A 24,384-nucleotide genomic window follows, 5' to 3' on the forward strand; every position below is an offset into this window, starting at 1 on the left:
AAACCCTCTTCTTCGATTATGTAACACCTAGTCTCGGGCGCCCGTATTTAGGAAGTCGGGAGAATAAACCGTATTGTCTTGTTTAGAAAACAGTTGTAGAAGACGCGGGGATCACGAAAACGTTTACAGAAGTTGTGCAACCTTTCATACGCTTGTTTAAGAAAAGGAAATGTTTGTTGTGCAGAAGGTTTACACGATTGAACAAGTTGCTTATTTGCTTCCGTTTAATCCTTGCTCACTTCACTGCAAGGGAAATGAATCCCTTTTCGTTTCCAAGCGGTTATCTGTACATTTCATAAACTTTTTCCGGAAAAAAACTCGTGAATAGAGCGAGAGCTGAGTGGCGCAGCGGATTGGGGTTCAGGATGAACTTCCCACGCGTGTGCTACATGATAAAGCCAGGTCTTTTCACCCGCGGCTTAGACTGCATTCCGCGTGAAGAACGCGGAATTGCGGGCTAGCGAGAGAGCCGTTTCTGTGCTCAGGGTGGGTAGTGTACGCGGGACTGGCGGTGAGCCCTCCCAGGCCTCACTCTTCCCGAGTCCAGTCTGGAGCGCCTTCGCAGTATGGGGGGAGCTCGCATGTTATCCCGTTCGTGTGGGTTTCCTCCCACCTCCCAGCGACAGGATCTGCACGTGAACTGGCCTCTCCAAATAGCCCCGGCTGTGTGAGCGCGCTGCTCTGTCCATCGTGGGTGCGGACTGTCCCGTCTCGTCAACTGGACGTATTGGGCAGGGGTTCGAGCTCTGGGGTCCTGTAAGGACGGCGAAAACGGAGGCTTGTTGTCCTCTCGGGGGCGTCCAGAATGGAGCAGGTCGGAAACTGCTTCTAAAAACAATTGCAGGAGATTGGACACTAGCGTAGTGAAGGGCATCGCCTTGTACTTGTTTTAAGTACACTGTTAAACGGAGACCTTTAGAGGTGACCACGGCGTTACATTTTCAGAACAGATCCGGTATTCTGGAAGCTGTCTTGCTGCCTTTTTTTAATAAGCAGCATTAAACCCAGTCTGTAGTACTCAGATTTTAAGCACGTTTTTTAAAAACGTATATTTTACTGTATACGTTTATTAAAGTATCCCACGATCTTCTGCCGAACATTCATGACGCGCATAGAGGGAAATCTAGGTAAAATGCAGAAAGTTAAAAATGTTAACAGTAGATAAACGGGTATAGGCAAGTTAAGAGTAACTGTTAATAACAAGCTGATAATATTATACGGTCAGAATGGTTCTTTGTGTGTGTGTATGAGTGTATCTGCTCAGTACACTCATACTATATTTAATCACTGTCCCGAGAGCTCCTCTGCGCTTTCTCCGTCGGTCCACAAGACGGCGCCCAAGTACTTCAGACGAACTCGCACCGAGGGACTCTGACAGAATACGGAGTCGCAGGAACAAGACGAAACGTGTTACATTGATGCATTTAAACGAATGTAGAGTTGACTAACACTATTATGATATTAGTATTGTCGGTAATAGTAATCATAGGAGCAGAGTATTGTGTTAAAAGTTGGGGGGGATTAAGATGAAAATGCTTTAAAGAAAGCAGAGACAAATTCAACCTTGTCATTTTCAACGTGCGTTAAACATTTTAGCATCGCCCCAAGGAGAATTACAGGAAATCGGAAACCAGACGACGAAGACCAATTCAGACTTATTTCACAAAAGAAATTCAGAAGAAATAAAATATATTTTTAAATTGTCCAGCTATTTTAAAACGTCACCCTCTGGATTCCGTAAGATTTCCTCTGAAATGGGAAGGAAATGTCTTGCTTTTAAACGGTGGAGCAGTAAAATAAGGTATTTCATAAAAAGTTAATATCAGAAATCCATAGTGTATTAAAAGACTAGGTATATGTGGTACAATGATCAGAGTAATTTTCTACTGCAGTATACTTTCCAAACCGTCTACTGGTGTTGTGCTAACCCTGCTTTTGCAACACTTCTTTATAAATTCACTGCAAGACCTAAATTAGGTAAACGATTGAAGATGAACTTAATTGGTATGAGGCAGCTTTGTGATTTTTTTTTAATCCACAATGTTTGAATGACTTTCTTAATTAAGATTAAGACGTTTTCCGCGGAATGTACATTTGATTTCTATTTAGAATATTGTGCGGTTTTCAGCAGACTCCTGGCATATCCCTACAAACTACACTTCCCATCACCCCCCTGCGCCCCGCTCGCTCATTTCCGCTTCCCGTGCAGTGACTGCCCTCGTTTGCATACAATTCGATTTTTTTTCCCTCTCTCTCTCCCCGACGAGCAACGGAAACGGCGCGAGACGGCTACACCAGTAATTTAAAACGCCAATTTAATAAGGGAGAAAAGTGTGAGACACCGATGGACTACTGTTTTTTAATCGGAAGGAAGATACTATAACGCTGTTAGTTTCTTGTGTTATCGGGAGGGCTGCATTTTATTTTCCGATTTTGTTTTAGAGTTTTTTTTTTCTTTTGAGCCAATGCTCAGCTTGTGAAAGCATTGGAGAGGGCAACGCCTGCTTCTCGGCGAAACACTGAAGGTATGCGAGGACACCACGGGATCAGGCCTTTAATTTTGCCCGTTATTTTATTTCGGGACTCGAGTTACCGTCATTAGGGTGTTCGTCTGTTTTCATCTCGGTTTTGTAACATTCGCTGCTTGCTTTCCCATGTGAGAGAGTCGGTGACCAACGCCTTTTTACCCCCCCACCCTCCGACTGCTCTTCATTATTTTTTTTTCTGTCCAAGCCCGGCAATCCCTCAGCCGTTGTCTTGGGAGAGAGTTTTTTCCCCCCTCCCCCGTCACTCGCTAATTTTTTGGGGTCTTGGGAATCTGGGGCTACCGAGATGGGGTGCACGCTCAGCGCCGAGGACAAAGCCGCGGTGGAGAGGAGCAAGATGATCGACCGCAACCTGCGGGAGGACGGGGAGAAGGCCGCCCGGGAGGTGAAGTTGCTCCTGCTGGGTAAGCCCTTCTCCGAATGACCGGTCTTGGAAACCCGGGCAGGGGGGGATCGCTGGCCTCTGTCGCGGACAGATCGCGTCCCCGGTCGGTCTCCGCTGCCGCGAAAGGCGGGAGGCGCTGCCGATCTCGGGGCTGTTATCTGAACTTGTGCTTGTGGAAGAGTGCTCCGATGTCTCTCATCTGCTTCTGCGGAACAGCCTTGGGAACGAAGTGCTAGAGAAAAGTTGGAGAAAATGTTTCACGGGCGGCACAGATCTGCCAAGTGACCGTGTCCGCACTGACCCCTGCGGTCCACACTGCCTCCTCTGTCGTGACATTTAAATGTCTTGCCAAACTCTGTTCAGACTGTCCTTTGAAAATATAGAAACTGATTTCCCATATTTTATTAAACGAGGCTTGTTTTTAACTGCCCGGAGAGCGTAATGCGCAATAGTTGGTCTCTTAAGATGCTCTGTCGTGTATGTGATTTCAAATCAGAACGTGTTTGCTCGGTCATTGTTTGAACTTTTCATCACGGTGAGACAGAGTCTAGCGAGTTATCACCCCAGCGAGTTGTCTGCTGTTCGCGAGTTTCAGAGGCGGTTCCAGGTCTGTGAGACTCGTGGTGCGGCGGAACGGGAACTCAAGACAGTAATGAAAGCCTTCCGTCTTCATAGCGAACTGGGCTTTAAAACATTCCTCGGCACAGGGAAGAGGGCCAAGTCTATGATGCTGCTTATTGACTAGACGTTTCTTTTCTGCCCCAAACAACTAAATAACACAAACGGAAAACTGGGATTTAGAGAAAAAGATGGACTACAATAGATGGGAGAGCCATGCTTTTATATTCAGTTCGTACAGCCGGCGTTGTTGACAGTAAATCGATTTGCCTTCGCTCTGTAAGCACTTCTCCCGGCGTTTGTACAGCTGTTGGGAAGCGAAACCCAGTTTTTTTTAGGGCACCCAACTGCCCACAGCTTGACAGGCACTATAAAGCAACAGTAGTGTGACTTTAATAGGCTTCAGAACCTTTTCTGGATTAAAAGATAAAATGAAGTTACTAGATCACTCAATCCGCTTCTGTTAATTATTAAAATGCAGGCTTAGGGGGATAAGGCTGTCCTGGTAGTTGTGCATTTCGCTCAAGCTCTTTAAAGTGGACTCAGCTCTTGTGTTGTTCCCCTGATGCTCTTCTACAGAGCTGTCAGACTCCCAGAAGAAGCAGCTTTCTGATAAAGCCTTAGAAAACATTCAACCATTATTACTGTTACATGAGTGTCAAACTGCGGGGATTGTCGAACCGCCAGTGGTCTCCGTGTCCTATGATGTCATTAACATTCCACTTTGTGGTCATGCTAGCTGATAGAGCGTCTTTCAGTGTGCTCTAATTTGTTTTATTTCAGGCCTGGTGCCAGTGCAAACAGCTATACTGCATTTGCATGGCTGCTGTATCAGGAGAGCCTGTGGCATCGGCAGCTACTCAGATTAGATCAAAGCTTTATGGAAAACTTTGAATTTTGACACTCGGAGACCTGCAATACAGAACATCTGTAGACACTGAAGTGTGTAGTCTTTGGAAACAGTCCTCCGCAGTTAAAATACATTCATTCTGATTCATAATACTTTCTCCCTAGTGTACTGTACCTGGGCTTATAGGGGTATAAGGCACTCTAGATATGTTGTTGAAGTGTAAGAAAACGTGTTTCTAGACCTCTGTTCTGCAGCCTTACAGTAGTTATTATATAGAAAAGAGGGGAAAAAATAAATTAAGATAACCATTTCCCCTCCTTTCATTGCTTTTTGGTATTTTATCAAGTTAGGCCTTTCTAGCACATTACCTACAAAGATCAGCGAAAGCTAATGTAAGAGACTTAATTAGTTTTAAATTGCTCAATCCCTGTACTTTTGAAAACGCTCGGTGTCTTTCTTCCTAAAGGTCATGGAAGATCTGCTGGAGCTGGAGACTTGTTCTCTCTGCGTCATGCATGAGCTGCCTGTCTGGCGCTCTCCGCTCTCAGCAGGCTGTTGCTGCTACTGGAGGTCCTTTCCTGATTGCTCTCTGGGCTTTACCATGCTTGTGGTGCAAGAGACTGTACTTCTCCTGTTACCAGTACAAGAGGACAGATGAGAAAGTAGTAGTTTGCAGTCTTTCAGTAGAGTGTGCTGTTAGGTCCCATTCAGTCTTTCTTCAGTTCAGTACTTTATTGCCATGCGAACAAAGTTGATTGTATTTTTCTCTAGTGACGGTTGGATAAAAGCAAAAAAACACACTTATGCATACAATATATTAAGGTATCTAATGTCTAAATAGGTGCTATTTCAGAAGCGAGCACTACTACATTTGATGCTTTGGATGCTTTTAAAAAAAGGGAGTTGGCAGGATGGAAGGGGTCTGTGGGCATCTTCTGAGCTTTCTGTTTGATGCGGCTGTCGTAAATAGAGGCAACTGAGGGAAAATCGTGTTCGTTGATCTTGGAGGCTGTGTGCATGACTCTTTCCAGCTGTTTCCTCTCCTGGACAGTTGTATTGTTGTACCACACTGCTATCAAGAAGGTGACCACACTCTAAAGCACAGTTCTATAGAAGTGTTATTGCTTCCTGATAAACTCTTTCTTCATGATGAGGCTGGTGGTAACTTCCTGCTTCAGTGAGTGGCAGATGGTTATGATAATAAACTTGGGAGTCCACTCTCTCTACAGTCTGGCCATTAATGACAAGTGGTGGATCCCATAGTAGTTTAATGCAACTCAAGGAATGAGAAAGAAGCCATTTGAAAAATTAGTTAAACCAAGTGCTATAGAGCAACGAAATGCTGGGTAACAAAAGACCTGTCCTAAATGAGTCTTCAGACTGCCAAAGAGAAATGTGGTTGCTGTGTATGTACTTATCGGACTCTATCAAGTCTACAAGCGGGGCCAAAGGGATGACATTCTGCCACAGGTGAATGGCAGGAGTTTGCTCAGTCCTGGGTGCAGACGTTGTAGAAATATTTTTTTCTAACAACAAAGTAATTGTAATTGGGGAATACAGAAGATGTGCAGTTGAGATTTAGAGGATTCATGAGCTTATGGCTTGCTCTAGGGGTGTTGTAAAGGTTCTTTTTGGGGAAACCCAGTGATGTTGACCTTTCCTTGCCATCGTTTATGTATAAAAACCCATACCTGATGTAATCCTTGGATTTACTTTTATAGATGCAGGTATGCACTGACTGAATTTTGCTTTGCTGTGATTTTGAAGATAGTTCACAGGGACCTTTCTGGTGAAACGGTGATAGTGATCTGTGTAGTAGAACAGAAATGTCAATTTCAGTAGAAGTCTGCTGGAAGCTAAAATGGTGTTGGGTTTTAGTGCAGCATTAGTTTGCACAAATCATCCAGTATGCAAACATTTTTCTTTTGAGTGCAAGTGTTAATGTTTCAAGCAGTGCATTGTCTGATCTGTTTCCTTTCCCGAGTACTGTGCTTAAATAGCCAGTATGTCACAATTTGGAGCTTTGGAAAACCTCAATTTCCATGCCTCGTATAAAGCTTATAGGCATGCAAGTCTAAAATGTTGAACCTCGGAGAGAACCTTTTATTACAACAAAATTGTATCACGTCATTAAACCCCCCTTGGGTTTTATTTCAGAAAGAAAGTATTATAAGCATAAATAAAGTGAAGGTGATGGGCATTAATTAAATTTACATAAACTCTGTAGGCAAGTTTGCAGATGAGAGACACCATCCTGTTGCTCTTCCAATCTAAAGCACCACTTTGTGCTAGGTAGTGCTCATTGAACTTCACCTGCTTTCTTCTGATTGCAGAGAATACTGAATTTGAGTCACAGAACTATATTTTGAGTATTAAAGACCGGAAGAGTGAGGGTCCTTTGTCAGGAATTGTGGGGAAGAAGTTGAAATAGACTGTTCCAATAAAAAAACACAATTTCCAAAGAAGTTTTATTCTGATGAACATTTTAAACTTGAATGATGGAGGTTCCAAAAAGGTTAATTATTTGATGTCTTTGATTTGGGCTTGCCCTGTTGTGGAGATGTTGCATGCTTTAAAACTTCTAGCATCTCCTTGCCCTGCTGGCAGTATTCTGAAAGCAGCTGGCTGAGAACCTGAGCTCCAGATGCTGCTACACTATGGGTTAGTGTCAGCCATAGGATGGGGTTTCATTTAGACAAAAAAGCAGATCTTGCAAGCCACAAAACTTTGCATAGCTGGAAACCTCAGTACTTGCTGTTTTGTTTGACCTAAAATAGATTTGGGAAGTCATGACTGAAAACGTATATGTAACCATGGGTTTCTCATACATGCCAAAGGATTTATTCAGTTGTTAACAGCAAAATACTCTTGGCAAAACCCCAGTACAGTTCAAACTGGTGAGGGACTTGATTCCAAAAAACTTGAACCCATCATCTGTTTTTCTTGGTTACAAGTTTCCTATTTAGATTTTTTGTCAGTAGACTAATTGTATTGTCTCCATGTCTCCTACAATCCTGGATGCCTGGTTCCTCTCTTTGTGTTCTCTAATCCGCCCCTGACGACAGCAGTTCTCACACTGGAGCAGCTGCACTGTTCTGCCCATTGTGTTCTTTGGAGCACTGCTTTTCTGAGCCATGGGGCCACTGTCTTTCAGCGCTACAGGGGATTCTGAGGTAGCCATTTGGGAATAAAATTAAAAATTCAGTTTTGCTTGAAAGGATGTTTGTTCTCCCACTTAGTGTATAAATACAGAGTGGTGTAAAAAACAGGAATTATTAGTTAAACTGACCTGACAGAATGAGGTGGTACTTTTCCATTCATGCCATCACATGCATGGCACATACAATTAAGTGAGCTAGGGGGGTGATCAGATACCAAAAGGATTATTCTACACGAGTGGATGCGAATGTAATTTTATGTTCCTCAAAAAAAGAAATATTCTTGACATTTCTAAAAGATTGATCCTCGTACATTTTCCATAATAAAACTTCGGAAGACCACATCTATAGAACCTCTGAGTTTAGCCACTTGCCACTTATGCCCCTAGTCTATTGAAGATTTATTTTTGTTTTTCGAATGAATTCAACTGTTAGCCAAGCCACAAAGGGCTAGCACTAGACCCTTGAGACAGCCAGCTCCATCAGCATTAATATGTGCATGGTCTCTGATTCCATTATTGTGGCTGTGCTGTTCCAAACAGCTGGCTCTAATAACAACCCCTTCACATACTGCTTCAGGGTTTCTGAAGAAAGAAGGGGTGGTCATTGTATTTGATCTTTTTTTCGAGACTCCCAGATTGTCAGTTTTATCAGCAAGCGATGTGCTGTAAATCTGAGTAGGGTGGTGTTTGTGTCTTTCCCTTATTAGAATTTAGCACAGCTGTTTTAATACTTATGTGAGCAGTTTTCAGATCGAATGTCAGCTCCAACTCTTAGAAGAAGAGCTTATTTATCCTTATTGACCCTTTTCCTTCCTTCACAGCCTTTGCGGTAGAAAGCTCTTGAAGTAGACCTTGATCTTTTCTCTCCCTGATTGAAGGGAGTGTGTGGGAAACAGTAGAACAAAAGCTGTAGTGTTTGTGGTTAATCCTATGTTCCTGATTGTGCATTTTTCATCCAAAGCAAGTATTCGTGGTAAGGATCCTGGTGTTTTTAATATGGAAATATAGGTACTTTATTCTATAAACTGATAACATAGGCTTGCACATTTAAAATTGTGGTTTCTAGGCATTTTCTCATTACATTTTTCATTTCTGGTTAGGAAGTGGCAAAACAAGAACCTTCTTTGGTACACTATGCTCCGGGGCAACCAGTATGAAACACTTGAAGTGTTTGAACCAGCTGGTGAATTTCCAGGCCCCTGCTGCAGTAATGGCTTTCATGTCTGACCTTGTTGTGTCATTTGAAGCAGCAGTGCCCCTCAGCCTTTTGGTCTTAAATTGCCATAACAGCTTTGCTTTTGTGCTTGAACTTTATTGTCCTCCTGTTTCTATCACTTAGCGAATCCACTGTGGTGGTGCTACCACTGTATCAGCCTTTTGGCATGGAGAGTGTGGTAATGGCTAATTAAACACATTGGAACAATAAGATAAAAGGAGGCCTTTCACCCCTTCCAGCTTGCACAGTTTGGTTTCCTTGGTTCGGCAGTCATAGGCTGTACTGTGGAAAAATCCCTCCCTTCCCACATGCCAAAGGAATAGTTTCGAACAGCCAGTCAACCCTAATCTGCATAGGTCTGGGAGGTGGATGACATGAACTTGACCATACTCTTTAGACCAAATTAGGAACTCATCTTATTATTTTCTCATTTTTATTTCATTTGGGTGGTACTCTACCTGTACCCACGTTTAAACCTCAAGTGTTTCTCAGCTGTCTTTTCCTCTCTGCCTGTTTGGGGGGTCTGTGAAAGCTTCCTATCCAAGTGAAGAAGAATCTGAGTCCCATGTGTGGTATGGCTGTGTGTAAGTGTCATGTGGTACAATAGTAATTCATTTAGCGCTGGCTTGCTGTAGTACTTTGTCCTGGCACTTAATTTACACCAAATATACCTGTAAAGAAGCAGAATTAAAAAAATAAGAATTACCTGTAAAAGTCTGATATTGAGACAGGCCATGACGGGCTGAGCATTTGCACTGGGAGCTATAGTAGTGCATCGTGCTGTCTGTGCTAAAGGCAAGCGGCAATGAAAAACAGTGCCCAGGCTGTCAACCAGTGAGTGTGGCAGGATGTGTATGTTTACAGTGCAGCCTGAGCCTCCTCTAATCCATCTCCTGCTTCTCTACATCCAGACGTCTATTGTGATCTTGCCTGTTAATATTCCTGTGAGCCAAAACCTGGCACATTCTGGCAGATGTAGTTCCCCCCCCATCAGTCTCCCACTGTAGTGAAGTTGAAGTGAAGGCAGACCTTGCCAGAGCTTGTGTTAATCTACATAAGCTCTGACTGAATGTTTAATCAGAGCCAAAGCCAGATTTGATGTATTTCTACTGTAACTATTCAGAAATAAATTTCCTCCTATCTAAAATGGATTGTTAATTACATTCTGCGGTCAAAATATCAGCACTGCAGCTTACAGTAACCCAGTGAAGCCTTCCTATTTGCTCAAATGCTAGAAAGGACACTCCTGGGAACCTCATCATTGAACCAATGCTGTAATTGCCTCAGCTACCATTGATTCCCCACAGCACGTTTCTCTGGAATACATCCCCTGTGTTAAGCGAGGTTTTACTGTATTTGTATATTTTCAGTTCGCTTAAGCCATATGTGGTTTATGAATTGTAGCATTTGCCTTCAGATTGTACAGAATGTTGAAATCATTTTTGTGGCCATGAATGTTTGACTTTGGGAGACCTTTGTGATAGATCTAGGAAAATTATAGTGCTTTTCCCATAACTGCAAGTCTGCTTTCAGAAATATAGGCTTAGCAACTTAATTAGTGAGGATGCAAGGCTTGTCCTCCTCTTGTTTTAAGCATTGGTGGTGTGTAGTTTCTTTGCCTTGTCGTCCAAGAGCAGTGCCTTAGATGGACTGTTGGGCAAGATTTTGAATGATGGACATGTTGTTCACAAAATAAATTAACAATGTTCAATGTCAGGAATTTAGAATGGATTGTCAGGGCTCCAGTCTAAAAAAATTACTTGGGAGCCACTGGCTCCTAAAATGAAACATTTAGGAGCCAAATTACTTTTTTTGTTGCCAAATTACAGAATCAAAATATACCAATGCAAAAAAGAAACGCAACACCTCCTCCTCCTACTCACTCTGGCCCTCCTGTCCGTGTGGAACAAGCTGAAGAGTGACTCATCTGTGAAGAGGACCCGCTGCCACTGCTGACGAGTCCATCGCAGCCTCTGTCTGGCCCAAGCCAGTCGGGTGTGACGTCTAGGGGGTGTGAGCACAGGGCCTCTGATGGGTCGCCTTGCTCTAAGGCCAGCAGCATGGAGTCTCACTGTCTTGTCACTGATGCAGGCATCAGTATAGTTAATCTGCAGTGCACCCAATAATCTCAGACATGCGATGTCGTTATACGTCTTTGATGCATCCATTCCGTTCTTCATTAGCAAGATTTGGGAGGCTTATTTTGCGAACGGTAATTCCTCGCATGCGATCATGTAGGCTGCATTCAATTTCATTTTCAGTTCTATAAAGTCTTTCTCAGCTGTTTTTTCACAGGCGTGAGACGCAGCCCGGGCTAAAGGTGTCTGCCTTGGGGCACACTTCGCAATTACAAAATTCACGAGCTTCAATCCGCATGTGGAACGTTTGCAGTAGCCTGCGTTCTAGTGCGTAGCTTCTTAGCTTGCTGCCTTTCCACCAACAGTCACTGCTGTGTGCTGTGATGAAGGGACGTAAAGGTGTGCACTCTCAAGATGTAGTTCAGTAAAGCTTCATCACCAGATGAAATTTGACCACCCATCGACACAAAATAAAGTTTTGGTGTCTGTCGCTAATGGCGACGAGATTTTTAATTGTCGCAAATTCTTTTTTTGTCGCATTTGCGACCATTTCAGTCACGGTCTGGAGCCCTGATTGTTTTCGCTTCAGTTAGATTGACTTTCCATTTGTGAATTTTGATTGTTACATGTTAAAATCACATGTGAAATTAAACATCCTTTTGGGAAAATTTACGATAAAACCATGTTCTGCCTTGTCATTTTTGAACTGGACTGTTGCTGTACTGGATCTGTGACAGTGGCTCAGTACATAAATCGGATACCTCAGAAACACGAACACACATACTGTCAGTAAATGCTAGAAAGTTCCTTTTGTTATTAGTTCTGCTTTTTATAGACATTCATAGTTCATGGCATCAGGGCCTGCATGAGCTGCCCTAGGGTGTCGTCTTGCATCTCCAGTAACATTGATCAGTCATCTTGGCAGCATCTTTGAGCCATTACTAATGGATTCTGCTCTTTAAAGTATTCTGTACTTGGCTCTGGGCAAGAAAACAACATCCATCCCTAAAGCATCATGGAATATCCACCAAAAGTATAAAGGCAAGCGCAACCTAATTGCTTTAACACAGAGCATTGATTCGTGGATTGAAGTGTGTAACACTGATAACATTGACAATTGGATTTGTTTTGGAAACGGGGGGCTAATTGATCCTTGGCAAGGTAGTGGGATGAATCTGTCCCTCTGCTGTCAGAAGCTCACCTGAGGGTTTGGCACTTTGCTGCCGTAGTGCAGTCAGACCTGAAGCATCCTGCTGGGGATGTCAGGGGAATTTTCTGGGCATCTCAACTTCAGTCTCACCGCAGACCTATGTGTGCAGTAGTCTATTCCATGAGAATGGAAAACTGATTTTAATATCAATGGTACAGGTTCATATGCTTTTAAAATCCAATTGAAATGTAAAGTATAGCAAAGTAAATGCTGTGACTTGTCTGCTTCAGGTTTTACACTAAGTTTTGACAAGGTCTCCCAGCCTGTATTACTTTTTAAAGTATAAGCTGAGGAGAAGATTTGTTTAATTTGCTTTATTTGGGTATACCCCTCTTTTGTTTTATTGTTAAGTCAAAGGTACAGCCATCACCTTGTAGTCTGTATTTTCTCAATGGTTATGTTTTTTTACATTTACTGCAGCACTTTCTAAGATTGAGTCATAGGTCTATTTTCCGATTTGTTTCCATGTCCTTGGGTGCGCATGATGAAATATGCTCTTGAACGAGGGACAGCTGAGGCACAATCTGCTGACAGGGTGTAGACCCAATCCCTCACCCACCCAAAAAACACTTCAGCTTTGGAAAAACTCTAATGGCGCACATCTGTCAAGTCTATATGCTGACCTGGATGTGGTGCCATCTGTTTTTTTACTTTAGAAAAAAGTCATCTTGATAGAATCAAGCAAAGTTTCAAATAAACATTCCAGTTTTATATTTACTGGATGATATCCACTTTTTTCCTTGTTGCAAAAAGATTTTTCCTTTTAAAAAAAAAAGTTGAGCAGTTTGTTTTGAAATAAAACTGCTATTTCTGTTCGGTGTTAATTTAGCTTTTAGGCAATGTGGCACCTTTAGGTGAACTTGCCAAAAGTGAGCCTGTGACCTTGAAGTGCTGATCTGAGTATGATTGTACTGGCATGAGGCAGGTTGATAATGAGGCACTTAGACAAACATGTCTAGAAACTACTTTTTTTTGCTGCTGTTCTTCAGCATAGCCTTCGCTTAATTTGAAGAGAATATGGATGTCGGTGCTGCTTGAGTTCAAAATGTTCCTTGGCAGCATCCAGGTCCCTTCTTGGATTGGTGTGGTTCTTCAGGCTGTGACTATTGGTGTATTTGGTATAAAAGACAGAACAGCAACTCAAAAATCTTTCATGTGACTGTTGTCTTTCCATTGAAACCTGTTTCTTCCAAGGTTGACTTTTTTTTCTTGTTTACAGGAGCTGGAGAGTCTGGGAAAAGCACAATAGTAAAGCAGATGAAGTAAGTTAATTTACTGAAGTTTTATATTGTGTGAATATGCATATTGAACACCCTAGTTTGAATGCACTGTAAAACTGTCCAGACAGTCTTGTTAAAGTATTCTGCCTCTCCTAAAAAATTCTTAAAAGCTAAACATCCTGTGGTAGTGTCACTGTTTTAGAAAGACCTGTTCTTCCTTTCTTTAAGACCTGTTTACGTGTTCTTAAAGAACATGTCCGCACATCTTCCAGTTTCCTCAGGGAAGACAGTAATAAAGATATAATGTTGTGACAATGTGGCTTGCTCATCATAACTCTGTTCCTCAGAATTATTCATGAGGATGGTTATTCGGAGGAGGAGTGCAAGCAATACAAAGTGGTTGTGTACAGCAACACCATCCAGTCTATCATTGCCATAATCAGAGCCATGGGGAGGCTAAAGATAGACTTCGGAGACCCTGCTAGAGCGGTAAGTGTGGTGATGAGGACTGTTCCATCTTAATGAGTTAATAAGACTCAGCATGATGTAACTCATTGCAGTTTGGTGGGTGATGTATTGTTACAAACTGGTGGATATGAAATCTCAAGCATTCCCGCCATGGTAGGCGGAAGAGCTAAAAACAGAGGGGGAAATCCCAGGGGATTTCTATCTCAGAAGACATTGGTCACTGCAATAAGAGAAGTAGATGACTTCCAGTAGAGTGAGGGGGGAAGTGCTTGAAGAAACACTTGCTCCTGGAGCTTGGGCTTCAAGGGGAGGGGAAGTCAATTTATGCACCTGGTGATTTTCAGGTTCAAAATATAAATTAATACATTTAATGGTGCCTAATAGTAGTTTGAGCCATTTGATTATAAAACATTAGATGCTCCTGGTCGTTGCCACATGCCTTGTTTTCTAGCTGGGACACATCTTAGTTTAATATGTACTTTTCAAAGGCCTGGTGTGTTCTGCATATGTACTCTGGGAATCTGAACTGGTAATAGTCCAGCTCTTCCTCACTCTGCACAGCCTTTGCAGATGTGGGACTTATAATCAGATGAGGAAGGAGTCCGTGGGGACCAGAAGACTTTGTTTACATTTTGCCACCGGAAGGCTTACTTTAATGAAAGCTGGACACGTCTGCCAGTTTGTGCTATCCTTTCTATACACTATGCCTGCTGAGCAGAGGCACTTTCTTCAGATCAGTGAATAAAAAGAGAAACTCTGAAAAGCTGCCTTTTCAGCCCCTTTGATCTGGGTCAGGCTGCAGTGTGATATTTTATTCATCTCAAATTGTGATATGCATGCTTATGAGCCTTTCTTTCCTTGTAGGGAACAGAGAAAGATCTCTTGGGCCATGTAGGTTGTGTAGTATTCATCCAAGTGCTAGTATTGTGTTCTGAAAATATTGCGTCCAATTAGCTATGCAGTATTGTTGAATGGCTTTACATTCACTGTGTACAATCTAATCTTTTGTATTTCTGATTCTGTACAAAACATTTTCAGTGTACCGGGCTTGTTCTTGGAAGACATTTAAATGCACGGAAGTCTGAGTTAATTCTTATTTTGTGTTGACAGCAGAGCTTTTGAATTCTTAATTAGAATCACACCAGACGCAGCTATTTATCTGAAAGTGAGGTTTTCAGCACTTTCCATTGTAGAATTAGACTGTTTTCATGGTTTTGTATACTTTTCTGAACAAATGCTGATTTTTTGTTTTCAGAAGCGGCAGTATTTAGTCTAAAAGAGCACAGACTTAGAACTAATGTGACCAGGTCTTCACTGTTTTCTAAAGAATAAATTTGAAAGCAAATCTTTTTTTTTCTTAACTTCTGTTCTGAGGAGGCACAGGGATGTGCCATCAGGACCTTTTTCTACTCTTGACCTGCTGCTCAGTATGGGCTTTCATCACTCCCCTTTATTGAACTACTGTAGCCTTTGGCTTCTTGGGGTTTGATCTGGTGGAGTGTGCTGTGTTCTGGTCATACATAAATCCGATGCTAAGATGTTTTGGTTTATTTAGGTGAGGGCAATTTGTTTATTTGCTTACATGGTTTTACTGTAAATGCGTATTTTTGTGAATTCTCTGAGGGGATTACTGGTTTTCCTTTTCTAATGGACAGTTAACCCCTGTTATCTGTAGTTGAGCACATAAGCCATGTACAATTTCTTGCATTAGGAATTAATCTTTTTCGCATACCCCAACTTGCTCTCCATGAGACACAGACACACGGACAGGGAGAGAAGCTTTGTATGTAAACATTGTATGTTTATTGCAGGACGATGCCCGTCAGTTGTTTGTGCTGGCAGGAACAGCGGAGGAGGGGATAATGACTGCCGAGCTGGCTGGTGTGATCAGGAGACTATGGAAGGATGGTGGTGTCCAGACCTGTTTCAGCAGATCCAGAGAATATCAGCTCAATGACTCTGCCTCATAGTAAGAGATCCTCTCCTTTGTCCGTGGGCTTCATTAACATTGTTAATTTACACCGTTCTCTCCGAGCGGGATTGTCCCTATTGGCGAAGTATGTGACAGGGGGTAGGAGGGGAGTTTCTCACATCATAGTTGCTGAACCACTGCTTCCTCAGTCTTGAGTTGTTCAGGCAGTGATCATCTCTAAGCCAGCTGCCAAGGTCAAATATTAACTGCAAGCTGCAAGTTGAGAGCAGTGTCCTGTATAGCCCATTCTAACTGGTTCAGTTTTGAGGCTCAGAGCTTGGAGCTTGCAGGGGATGCTCTCCATGTGGCATATCGGTGTGAGGCAGTTAAACATCTGGTTCTTCTTTGACGTGGGCAAAATGCTGAGTGTGAAATTGTAGAAGTTCCAATGTTTTTTGTGATGTTTAATTTTGGCATAATTTCTAAATTTAGGTTGCACAGAATGTTTTTAGCTTTACACTTTTTAAATTGATTACAAGCTCTCCCTCCTATACAGCAAAATGTTTGGAACTAATGCTTCCCTACTGCTTGCAAAAATGTATTCACAATGAACAGTGGGACATTTGCAAAAATCTAGAGTTTTTGAAACATGCTTTAGGACCTTGTGTCCAAGTGGAACTTTAAAGTTAAAGGATAAAAACACCTTCCTTCTAGTTCATATTTATCCTTATTGTTTAAGACTGTGAACTGAACTGCCCTTTTTGTTCTTTTATTTCTAATACATTGCTGTCAAAGGGTTTTTTTTTTTAAAGTCAGGAAAAATTGAATCAGAAGTGTGCAAGTTCAGTGTGGTAAGCCTTACCAAAAAATTGGAGATTTCAGAAAAATAGTACTTATCTGATGTATGTAAACTTGACCTCAGCAATTTTTCTCCTTAATGTATACCACTGGCTTTTCTTAGTAACAAAAATGAGATATGGCCATTTAGTTGCTAGGAAGTATTTTAAGTTTCAAGCCAGCCAGTTCTTAAAGGAGGCCAGGGTGTACCTTTTTAGCAATATGGCTAGAAAGCTTCTGTAAGCAGGTACAATCCTGGTCTTGAGTACTTGCTGGAATCCTTTTGTAAAATATATACATAAAGGATTTTTGTTTCTTAAATATAATTGATGAATTCCTATTGGGCCTTAGCAGTTTTAAGTGATTTTAGTTCCTCTTCTGTGCTGCTATGTAATGCAATTGACATCTTTCTTGCTGACCCAGGGCTTGTAATAAACGCATGGGTAAAATTTTAATACAGCAGCTATTTCCCTTTCACTTACTAAAGGTTTCCCAGTTTTATCACCGAGATGCTTAATCTAGCTCAGGCTTTCCAATATCTCTTCACCTTTTCATGAAATTCATTATATTATGTTATTACATTAACTAGATTTTGTTCATTAATGATTTTGCAAAAGCGCTTTTGTTTTCATGTCCCTTGGTGTAATAACATTTGAGCTGGACCTTTTTTTTGGCTTTAATTTACACTGGGGCAGTTTTTATCTCATGAAAGAATCAAGGGCTCAAGTCTTACCCAGTCATGTTGGCCACACTTACAGTTACCTCAATGACCTGGACAGGATATCGCAGCAAAACTACATCCCAACACAGCAAGATGTGCTCCGTACCCGAGTGAAGACCACAGGCATAGTAGAGACTCACTTCACTTTCAAGGACCTCTATTTCAAGTGAGTAATTGAGTCGTATTTTGTATGAGGGTAATTAAATATTCAAGGGCTTTTTAGTCTTTTTAAATTGAAAGGACTGATCCTGATGCCCTGTAATAGGTATTTTCAGAATGAATTCTCTTTGAGGTGAGTAGAGGTTATTATGGATTAAGCCTTAGGAGAGAAAGGAATTTAATGCCTCGATTTAAATGTTCATGCAATTTTCTCCTGACTAAACCAGGGCTGAAAAATGCTGTGATGGCAACAACTGTCCCAGCCTTGGTGCGACACCAGCAGGCACATAGTAGAACAAACGCTAAGAAAACATCTTACGTTAAGGAGTTAAAAACAAAACATGCTGTCCACAGAGCCTTGGCAGTGCCTTGATTAATGCCTTGTGTTCTTGTGCATCCAGCACAGCTAACCTCTCGAATACCCTGATCTTAAAGAGAACGCCACAGTGTTGTTTATAAAGGAATGTAAGCGACAGGAAGCATCACACTACAGCACATATGAATATTGAAGAGCAAATAAGTTGTGAAAAACCTTTTGCTTTATCCCAATGGTTACCCCAAGATGCCTTGATTACCAGCCCAGGGTTTCTGCTAGTGTTCTGTGCTCCATAGTGGATGGAATAGGTGTGAAGCATGCATTTCTCAAAAGGATAAACAAAATGGGTTTGTTTTGTGTTTAAAGTAAATATTTAGAATTGGTCTAGGACATGAGTTTAAACAGACGAAAGCAGTGCCTTGAGGATATTCCTTAGGGTTTAAAGCAGATGTATATGGTTGTTTGGCTAGAACTGAATGTCTTGGTAATAGTTTGAAGTTTAAAATCACTTTCCACTGCACGTTCTTATGCGGTTATGCTTTCCTCAGTGTTGATTAAGTGAAACGCTTTTGGCATTATGATCTTAAAAAATGTGCATAGATGTCAGAGGTAATAACCGCTAAAGCTCTTGAGCTTGCCTGTGAATTAGAAAAATCTGACATTTTAAGGTATATAGTTTGGAAAAGACAAGTTGTATAAGAATGAAGTAAAATAGTTTTGTTCTTTTTGTTGCTTTTTTAATCACAAATTCATCTCTTACCCATTGAATGCCCTTTCAGGTTCTTTTTATTAGATACACATGCAGCATTTAGTGGAATGGTGTCTTGTTCTTTTCTCAGGATGTTTGACGTGGGTGGTCAGCGATCGGAGCGAAAGAAGTGGATTCACTGCTTTGAAGGTGTTACAGCCATAATATTTTGTGTGGCGCTCAGCGACTATGACCTCGTTCTCGCAGAGGATGAAGAGATGGTGAGAAGGATTGCAAAAATGTGAAAAGGGGTTCTCATATGAAAGCTTACAAACAAGAGAAGACTCCTTCTGTCCCTTTTTGTGGTTAATAGCTTATTTACACCGAGAAGACATCAAGCTGTTTCTTGAAGGAAACTGAAGTATCAACAATATGGCTGGGTAGCTTCTTCTATACTTCCAAATTTAACAGCTCTGCATTTGTTTTCAAATTTTTAACATTGCTTTCTGAAAGCTGTCTTGAAAGAAGTCCATAGGTTGATTTGTTTGTTGCTTGATGTTAAAAAAATCTAGCAAATCAAAACCAGGTGAAATCTCGTGAATGTGAAGGCTCTTTAAATCGTTTACCAGTATGGAGATTTTAATTCAATGAAAATAGTTGGTAGTGATCTGATTAAGTAGACTTTATTTTTCCTTATTTGTAACCTGTGGACATGCCTATCTTGAATATTCCTTCTTTTTTGTAGTGCCTTATTGTGATTTGTGCTTCTTTCAGAACCGCATGCATGAGAGCATGAAGCTGTTTGACAGTATTTGCAACAATAAGTGGTTCACGGACACATCTATCATCCTGTTCCTCAACAAGAAAGACCTGTTTGAGGAGAAGATCAAGAGGAGCCCCCTCACAATCTGTTACCCTGAGTATTCAGGTGGGTGTGATTAAGTGCTGTGATCATTAACATTAATTCATTAAATCATTAATTATCTGAGGGTTGTTACATAGAAATGAGTGAATTCTAAACTGGTGGAATTGTGCAGTTTCACTACAGTGCTTCTCTGCCCAGGATATAAACCTCAGTCTTCTGCACGGCCATTCATTGTCAAGTCCATATTGACTGTTTCCGGGTTGGGTGGACTGCTGCTCCGTCGAGGCTGTATCTTGCAGGGATAAATCAGCATGCCTGTGAAGTGAGGGGACAACACAAGCCCTGAGCTGCACAGATCATAGCGTGGGGTCCCTGGGGGTTATTAGTTTAATTACATGAGCAGTTGTCAGAGTGGTAAAATTTCACAGTGAAAACAAAAAATGATTATATAATGGGGAAGCTTAAGTGGAAAGGTTATAAAAGCTTTTGTCATTCAGGTGTGGAAATTAAATTCTAATGAGCTTGTTGTATTTGTGAGCCTGAAAGCATCATTTATGCTAAATTGAGATGTTCTGTTTTCCTGGGATTTTGAATTACATAAAGCTGTAGTCATTTTCTGTTCAAAAGGGTGAATGGCTTATTCTTTGCTGCTTCATTACTATTTTTGAGCAGTGTATAGAATGTTAAAGTTCAATTTGCTTTGGTTAATTACCAGTCGTCTTCCTGCCCGGTATTGCGTTCTGGTTTATCAGTTGTTTCAATGCTGTAATGCATCTAGCACTAATTTACCAGGTGATCCTTCGTAATGTCCTGTTGTACACACATAATGCACTCTTTTTGTATAAAATCTACAGTCTTGGTTCTCCACCATGTGCCACAGTTAGCAAATGTAGGCAGTCTCTTACCGAGTGCAGGAATGTTCATTTGATTTCGGAAGGCAGGACAGTGCGATTCTCAAGTGTTCATCTTTAAACTCGTTTAAATTGCATCCTGCTCTTGACGTCTTTTATTGCTAATTTTATTTTAGTTCTATGAGCTGTTGATCATCCTAAAAAACCTACTATGCGGTTAATGGCACAGTCTGTTTTGTATAATCTTCCATACCCTGAGGCGTTTGTTCAGAGCTGCATTTAAATTATGTGCTTTCTGACTCTGAGATGAGAATCTTCAGTCTTTCCCTCCATGCTGATATAGGAAGCTTGTGGTTCTGTGCCAAGCCTCCCATCTTAGTTATATTTAGACTGCAAAAGTACTTGTGTTAATCCTTCCTGGACTTATTTCTGTTCTGTTTCCAGATGAGAAAAAGGCTTCCAGAAAAGATGAATAATCAAAGGAAGACAAATCCTACATAATATATTTAAATTTGAAGTACAAAAGTATAGAGAAAAAGCACCTAGTAGCTGTAATTTTAAAATAACCTTCCAGGACAGTGAAAACGTGAAGCTCAGTCGGCTGGGGAGCGAAGAATCTTGTGTGTGTACATGGTGTCAGTTGTCGTGTTTTCAGGTGTGGTGGTTGCCTCGCCTTACTTTCCACTTCTTTTCAGGTTCCAACACGTACGAAGAAGCTGCAGCGTATATTCAGTGCCAGTTTGAAGATCTCAACAGACGGAAGGACACCAAGGAGATCTACACACACTTCACCTGCGCCACGGATACGAAAAATGTGCAGTTTGTGTTTGACGCAGTGACGGATGTCATCATCAAAAACAACCTGAAAGAGTGTGGTCTCTACTGAGACTGCCAACAGATCTTGCAGGTTGGAATTTGTTGGCTGCTTAAGCATGTTGTTCATTAATACACACTTAAAAGGAAATACCCTTATCTGAAACCAAAGACAAGAAATCTGATTATCTAATTATAATAATGTAATAATGTTTCTTTATTAGCCCTATACAATTTCTTGCATTAGGAATTCGTCTTTTCGCATACCCCAGCTTTTCTCCATGGAGACACAGACACACAGACAGGGAGAAGCTTGGGGTCAGAGCGCAGGGTCTGCCATTGTACGGCGCCCCTGGAGCAGTTGGGGTTAAGGGCCTTGCTCAGGGGCCCAACGGAGTAGGATTCCTCTGCCGGCCGCAGGATTTGAACCACCAACCTTCCAGTCACAGGTGCAGATCCTTAGCCACAGAGCCACTGCTCCGCCGAACTTTATAAGAGTTCAGAAACTGCAGTCCGTCTTCCCAAAACTTGGAAAGCTCAGTCCTGAAAATGCATTTGCAGTGGAGCCTTAAGATGGAATTGTGCAGTTGTTCCCCAGTCATTTTGGGTTGAGGATCTGATTAAGTCAACATACAGAAATTAAAATGTTTAGCAATTCCCACACAGCTGTTCCGAACAGGACTATTTGAAATTCCCCTTTTTTGCCCTTTTCCTTGAAAGATGATAAAGATCTCTCACCTGAAACTTAAGAGTTCCATTTAGAGTGTAAAAGGAATTCTGTTTTCACTACTAATACCAAGTATGCATTATTGACTATCTGCCCTTTTCTCTGTAATTGAACTGTCTTTTGTTTTTATTTACAGTTTCTTCAGAGTGAAGCATGTAAATTGGAGAATGATCACTGTTTTTATCTGCAAAGGACAGCTGCAGGCTCACAGAAGGACCAAATGGAAACTGACATGCTGCATGAAGAATCCTTGTATTCTTAAATGCCAAATTCTGCATTTTGGATTTATTTTAACTCTTAACATATGAGGTTAAAGCAGATTGGAATAAACTGTAAATAAAATGTTATCTTCCTCTGAACTTTGGGACTTCACCATTCCACACAGTTTTTTTCTCCTTCAAAACACGAGGATAAAAAGTGACACATTTCCTAAGGAGTTTAGCTGTGTAATTAGCACAGGTATGGAGAGTACTTAAAGAAGTCTATCCTTTGAGCAGAGTTGTAGAAATCTCAGTTCAAATGGCTTATTTTGCCCATTTAAACTTGCGGTGTTGAGCCAGAGAGAACCACTTTCCTATGCACAGTGACCAAAATGGATTTTCTCCTGTGATATTTGGTTCAAACCATATTGTAGACTGTTAGAAAATATTTTTAAACAGCATTCACTAGGTTTTATATATATTCAGACCACTGTTCCATTTAGCCTTCACTTGTTCATAATTTCAACTGTTCCTTCTAGATGCCATGTCCTCTAGCACTGTTAACACTACATGATGAGTTCATTTATCAAGTCCATTCCAGTGTCTGTGCACTTTCCTCACTGTTCATCTGCTCACTTAATAAATTTGATCATCCCTTTGGCATCTTGTGCCATTGATTCACCAAATGAATTAGATCATTTTGTGCCATAAGTCCCTCTGCAAAGTATTAGAATCATTTCTATAGCAGCACAACGTATTTGTGGGTAATGAATAATCTTGTTTAAACCTCCCTGGAGCAACTTTGGATGTTCTGGATGCTCTTTGCATGTTTCTGTCCACTTGATGTGTGGGAAGTTTATAATGAGAATAAGCACACTCTTCACCTAGGCAGCGTTATTAATTTCGGACTGTTGTGGAAAAACATTAATTGATTCTGATGTTGAGAACGAACACTGATGGTGAGAGTTTTACTCTGCCAAAAGGGACCACTTGCTACTAACTGTTTTTATGTTTTTGAGTCTTGTCCACATTGTTAGAGTTGCATTTTCAGGCAAAGTGTTAAGTGCTCATGAGATTTTAAAAATGGTTTGGACTGATTTCTACATTACAACTTAATTGTATGCATCAAGACATTTTGCAACTGTCATGAGGCTTCTCTTCTGCCTTATTAAAATTGCATGGATGACTTAGTATTCACTGTTTGATATTTTAAACCTTTTTTACCATTTTCCAGGGCATTGAAATCAATACTTCCCACTGTTTAATTTTCAACTTTGTATTTCCTAGCAATGTGAGGACTGCATATTTGTAAAACTTTCACTCCAGTATCATAGATGTTCTGCCTTCAATTTAATAGAACACCATGTTAAAATACAGTACATCTCCATAAACTGTAACAAATTTTAAGAATTGTGTTTTAGAAATGGGGGAACAAACCTGAAATGCTGTATTATGGAGTGCTGTGCAGTAGTGTCGCAGTGGAGTGATTTAACTTAAAATGAATTTCAGCTTGGAATATACTGAGTAATCATGATGTTTTTTTTTAACAATTTTGTATGAATTTTACATTGTAATGGGTTCTGGGCCAACAGCATGCCTTGATCTTGTAAAATTCCTCAATGACCAGTGCCATTGTTAACTGTAGCATGTTCCACCTTTTTGTTCCAAGTGCATTCCTTTGATTGGTTTGACTCATTCTGTCAATTTGAATTTGTACAGGCTTACGTTTACTTTGGCAATATTAAATGGTGGTGATAGGCCCTTGTGTTATGATGTTTTTTTTTTAAATGTGATGTGGCATCATCCCACCTCTACAAAAGACTTTAACCTGCAGTTTTAATGTTGGGTTGAAAAGTTTGGGTTGTTCTCAGAATAATTCAGTGGCTGGTGTAAGCAATCCAGGGTAATGTTATTTTTTTTCTGATGGGGGGGGGAAATGTTAAGTCATTTAATAACTGTACTGATTGGTTTTACATCAGCATTTTCACTCCTGGTCCCACAGAGTCCCTTGGTACACATTCCATTTATAGCCATATACAGCCTTACTTAATTGGTCATGTCTTCGTGGGTCTTGATTTCCATTCAGAGTTTCAGTCCTTTCTAAGTGGCACGTCTCATCTGAACATGGATTGAGGAGTACCGGCAAGGAGTTATACTTGATACCATCCACAGCATTTCACAGTCATGTTCTTGTTTGTCTCCATTTCTGGTAGTAGTAATTCTTGTGCTTATTACTGATGTACAGTTTTATTTTTACACAAGAAACATTTTGTTTCTTGCATCCTGAGTTTACATGTGGAATTAAGTGGCATTACTATTTTGTTTGTTGTCATAATGTGGTTGAGAGACGTGAAGCAATTGCTTTCATTGAAACAGGAAGTTGCTTTTCTTGCAAGATGAGTAATTTCTCCAGGCATGTGTAAGGCTTTCTTGATAGCTCCAGGAAGACTGCCCTCCCAGCGGAAGTCCTGAGCTCTCAACAGGTGACCCAAAGCCGGCACGTGCCAAATGATGAACATGACATGTCCTCTGGGACAGTGTTGG

General features: G+C 41.1%; 1 protein-coding gene across 1 annotated transcript; it reads left to right on the forward strand.

The window, feature by feature from the left end:
* Window positions 1-2,239: 2,239 nt before the first annotated feature.
* On the forward strand, window positions 2,240-23,600 carry gnai3 (guanine nucleotide binding protein (G protein), alpha inhibiting activity polypeptide 3). The gene is made up of 9 exons (XM_088640548.1): window positions 2,240-2,950; window positions 13,283-13,325; window positions 13,631-13,772; window positions 15,563-15,720; window positions 17,259-17,387; window positions 18,536-18,665; window positions 19,159-19,312; window positions 20,796-21,007; window positions 21,777-23,600. The coding sequence occupies exons 1-8, from the start codon at window positions 2,833-2,835 to the stop codon at window positions 20,984-20,986; spliced, it is 1,065 nt and encodes a 354-aa protein (XP_088496674.1). The 5' UTR covers window positions 2,240-2,832; the 3' UTR covers window positions 20,987-21,007; window positions 21,777-23,600.
* The last annotated feature ends 784 nt before the right edge of the window (window positions 23,601-24,384 follow it).

Source organism: Lepisosteus platostomus, chromosome 7, assembly GCF_059453375.1.
Source record: "Lepisosteus platostomus isolate fLepPlt1 chromosome 7, fLepPlt1.hap1, whole genome shotgun sequence".
Lineage (NCBI taxonomy): Eukaryota > Metazoa > Chordata > Actinopteri > Semionotiformes > Lepisosteidae > Lepisosteus > Lepisosteus platostomus.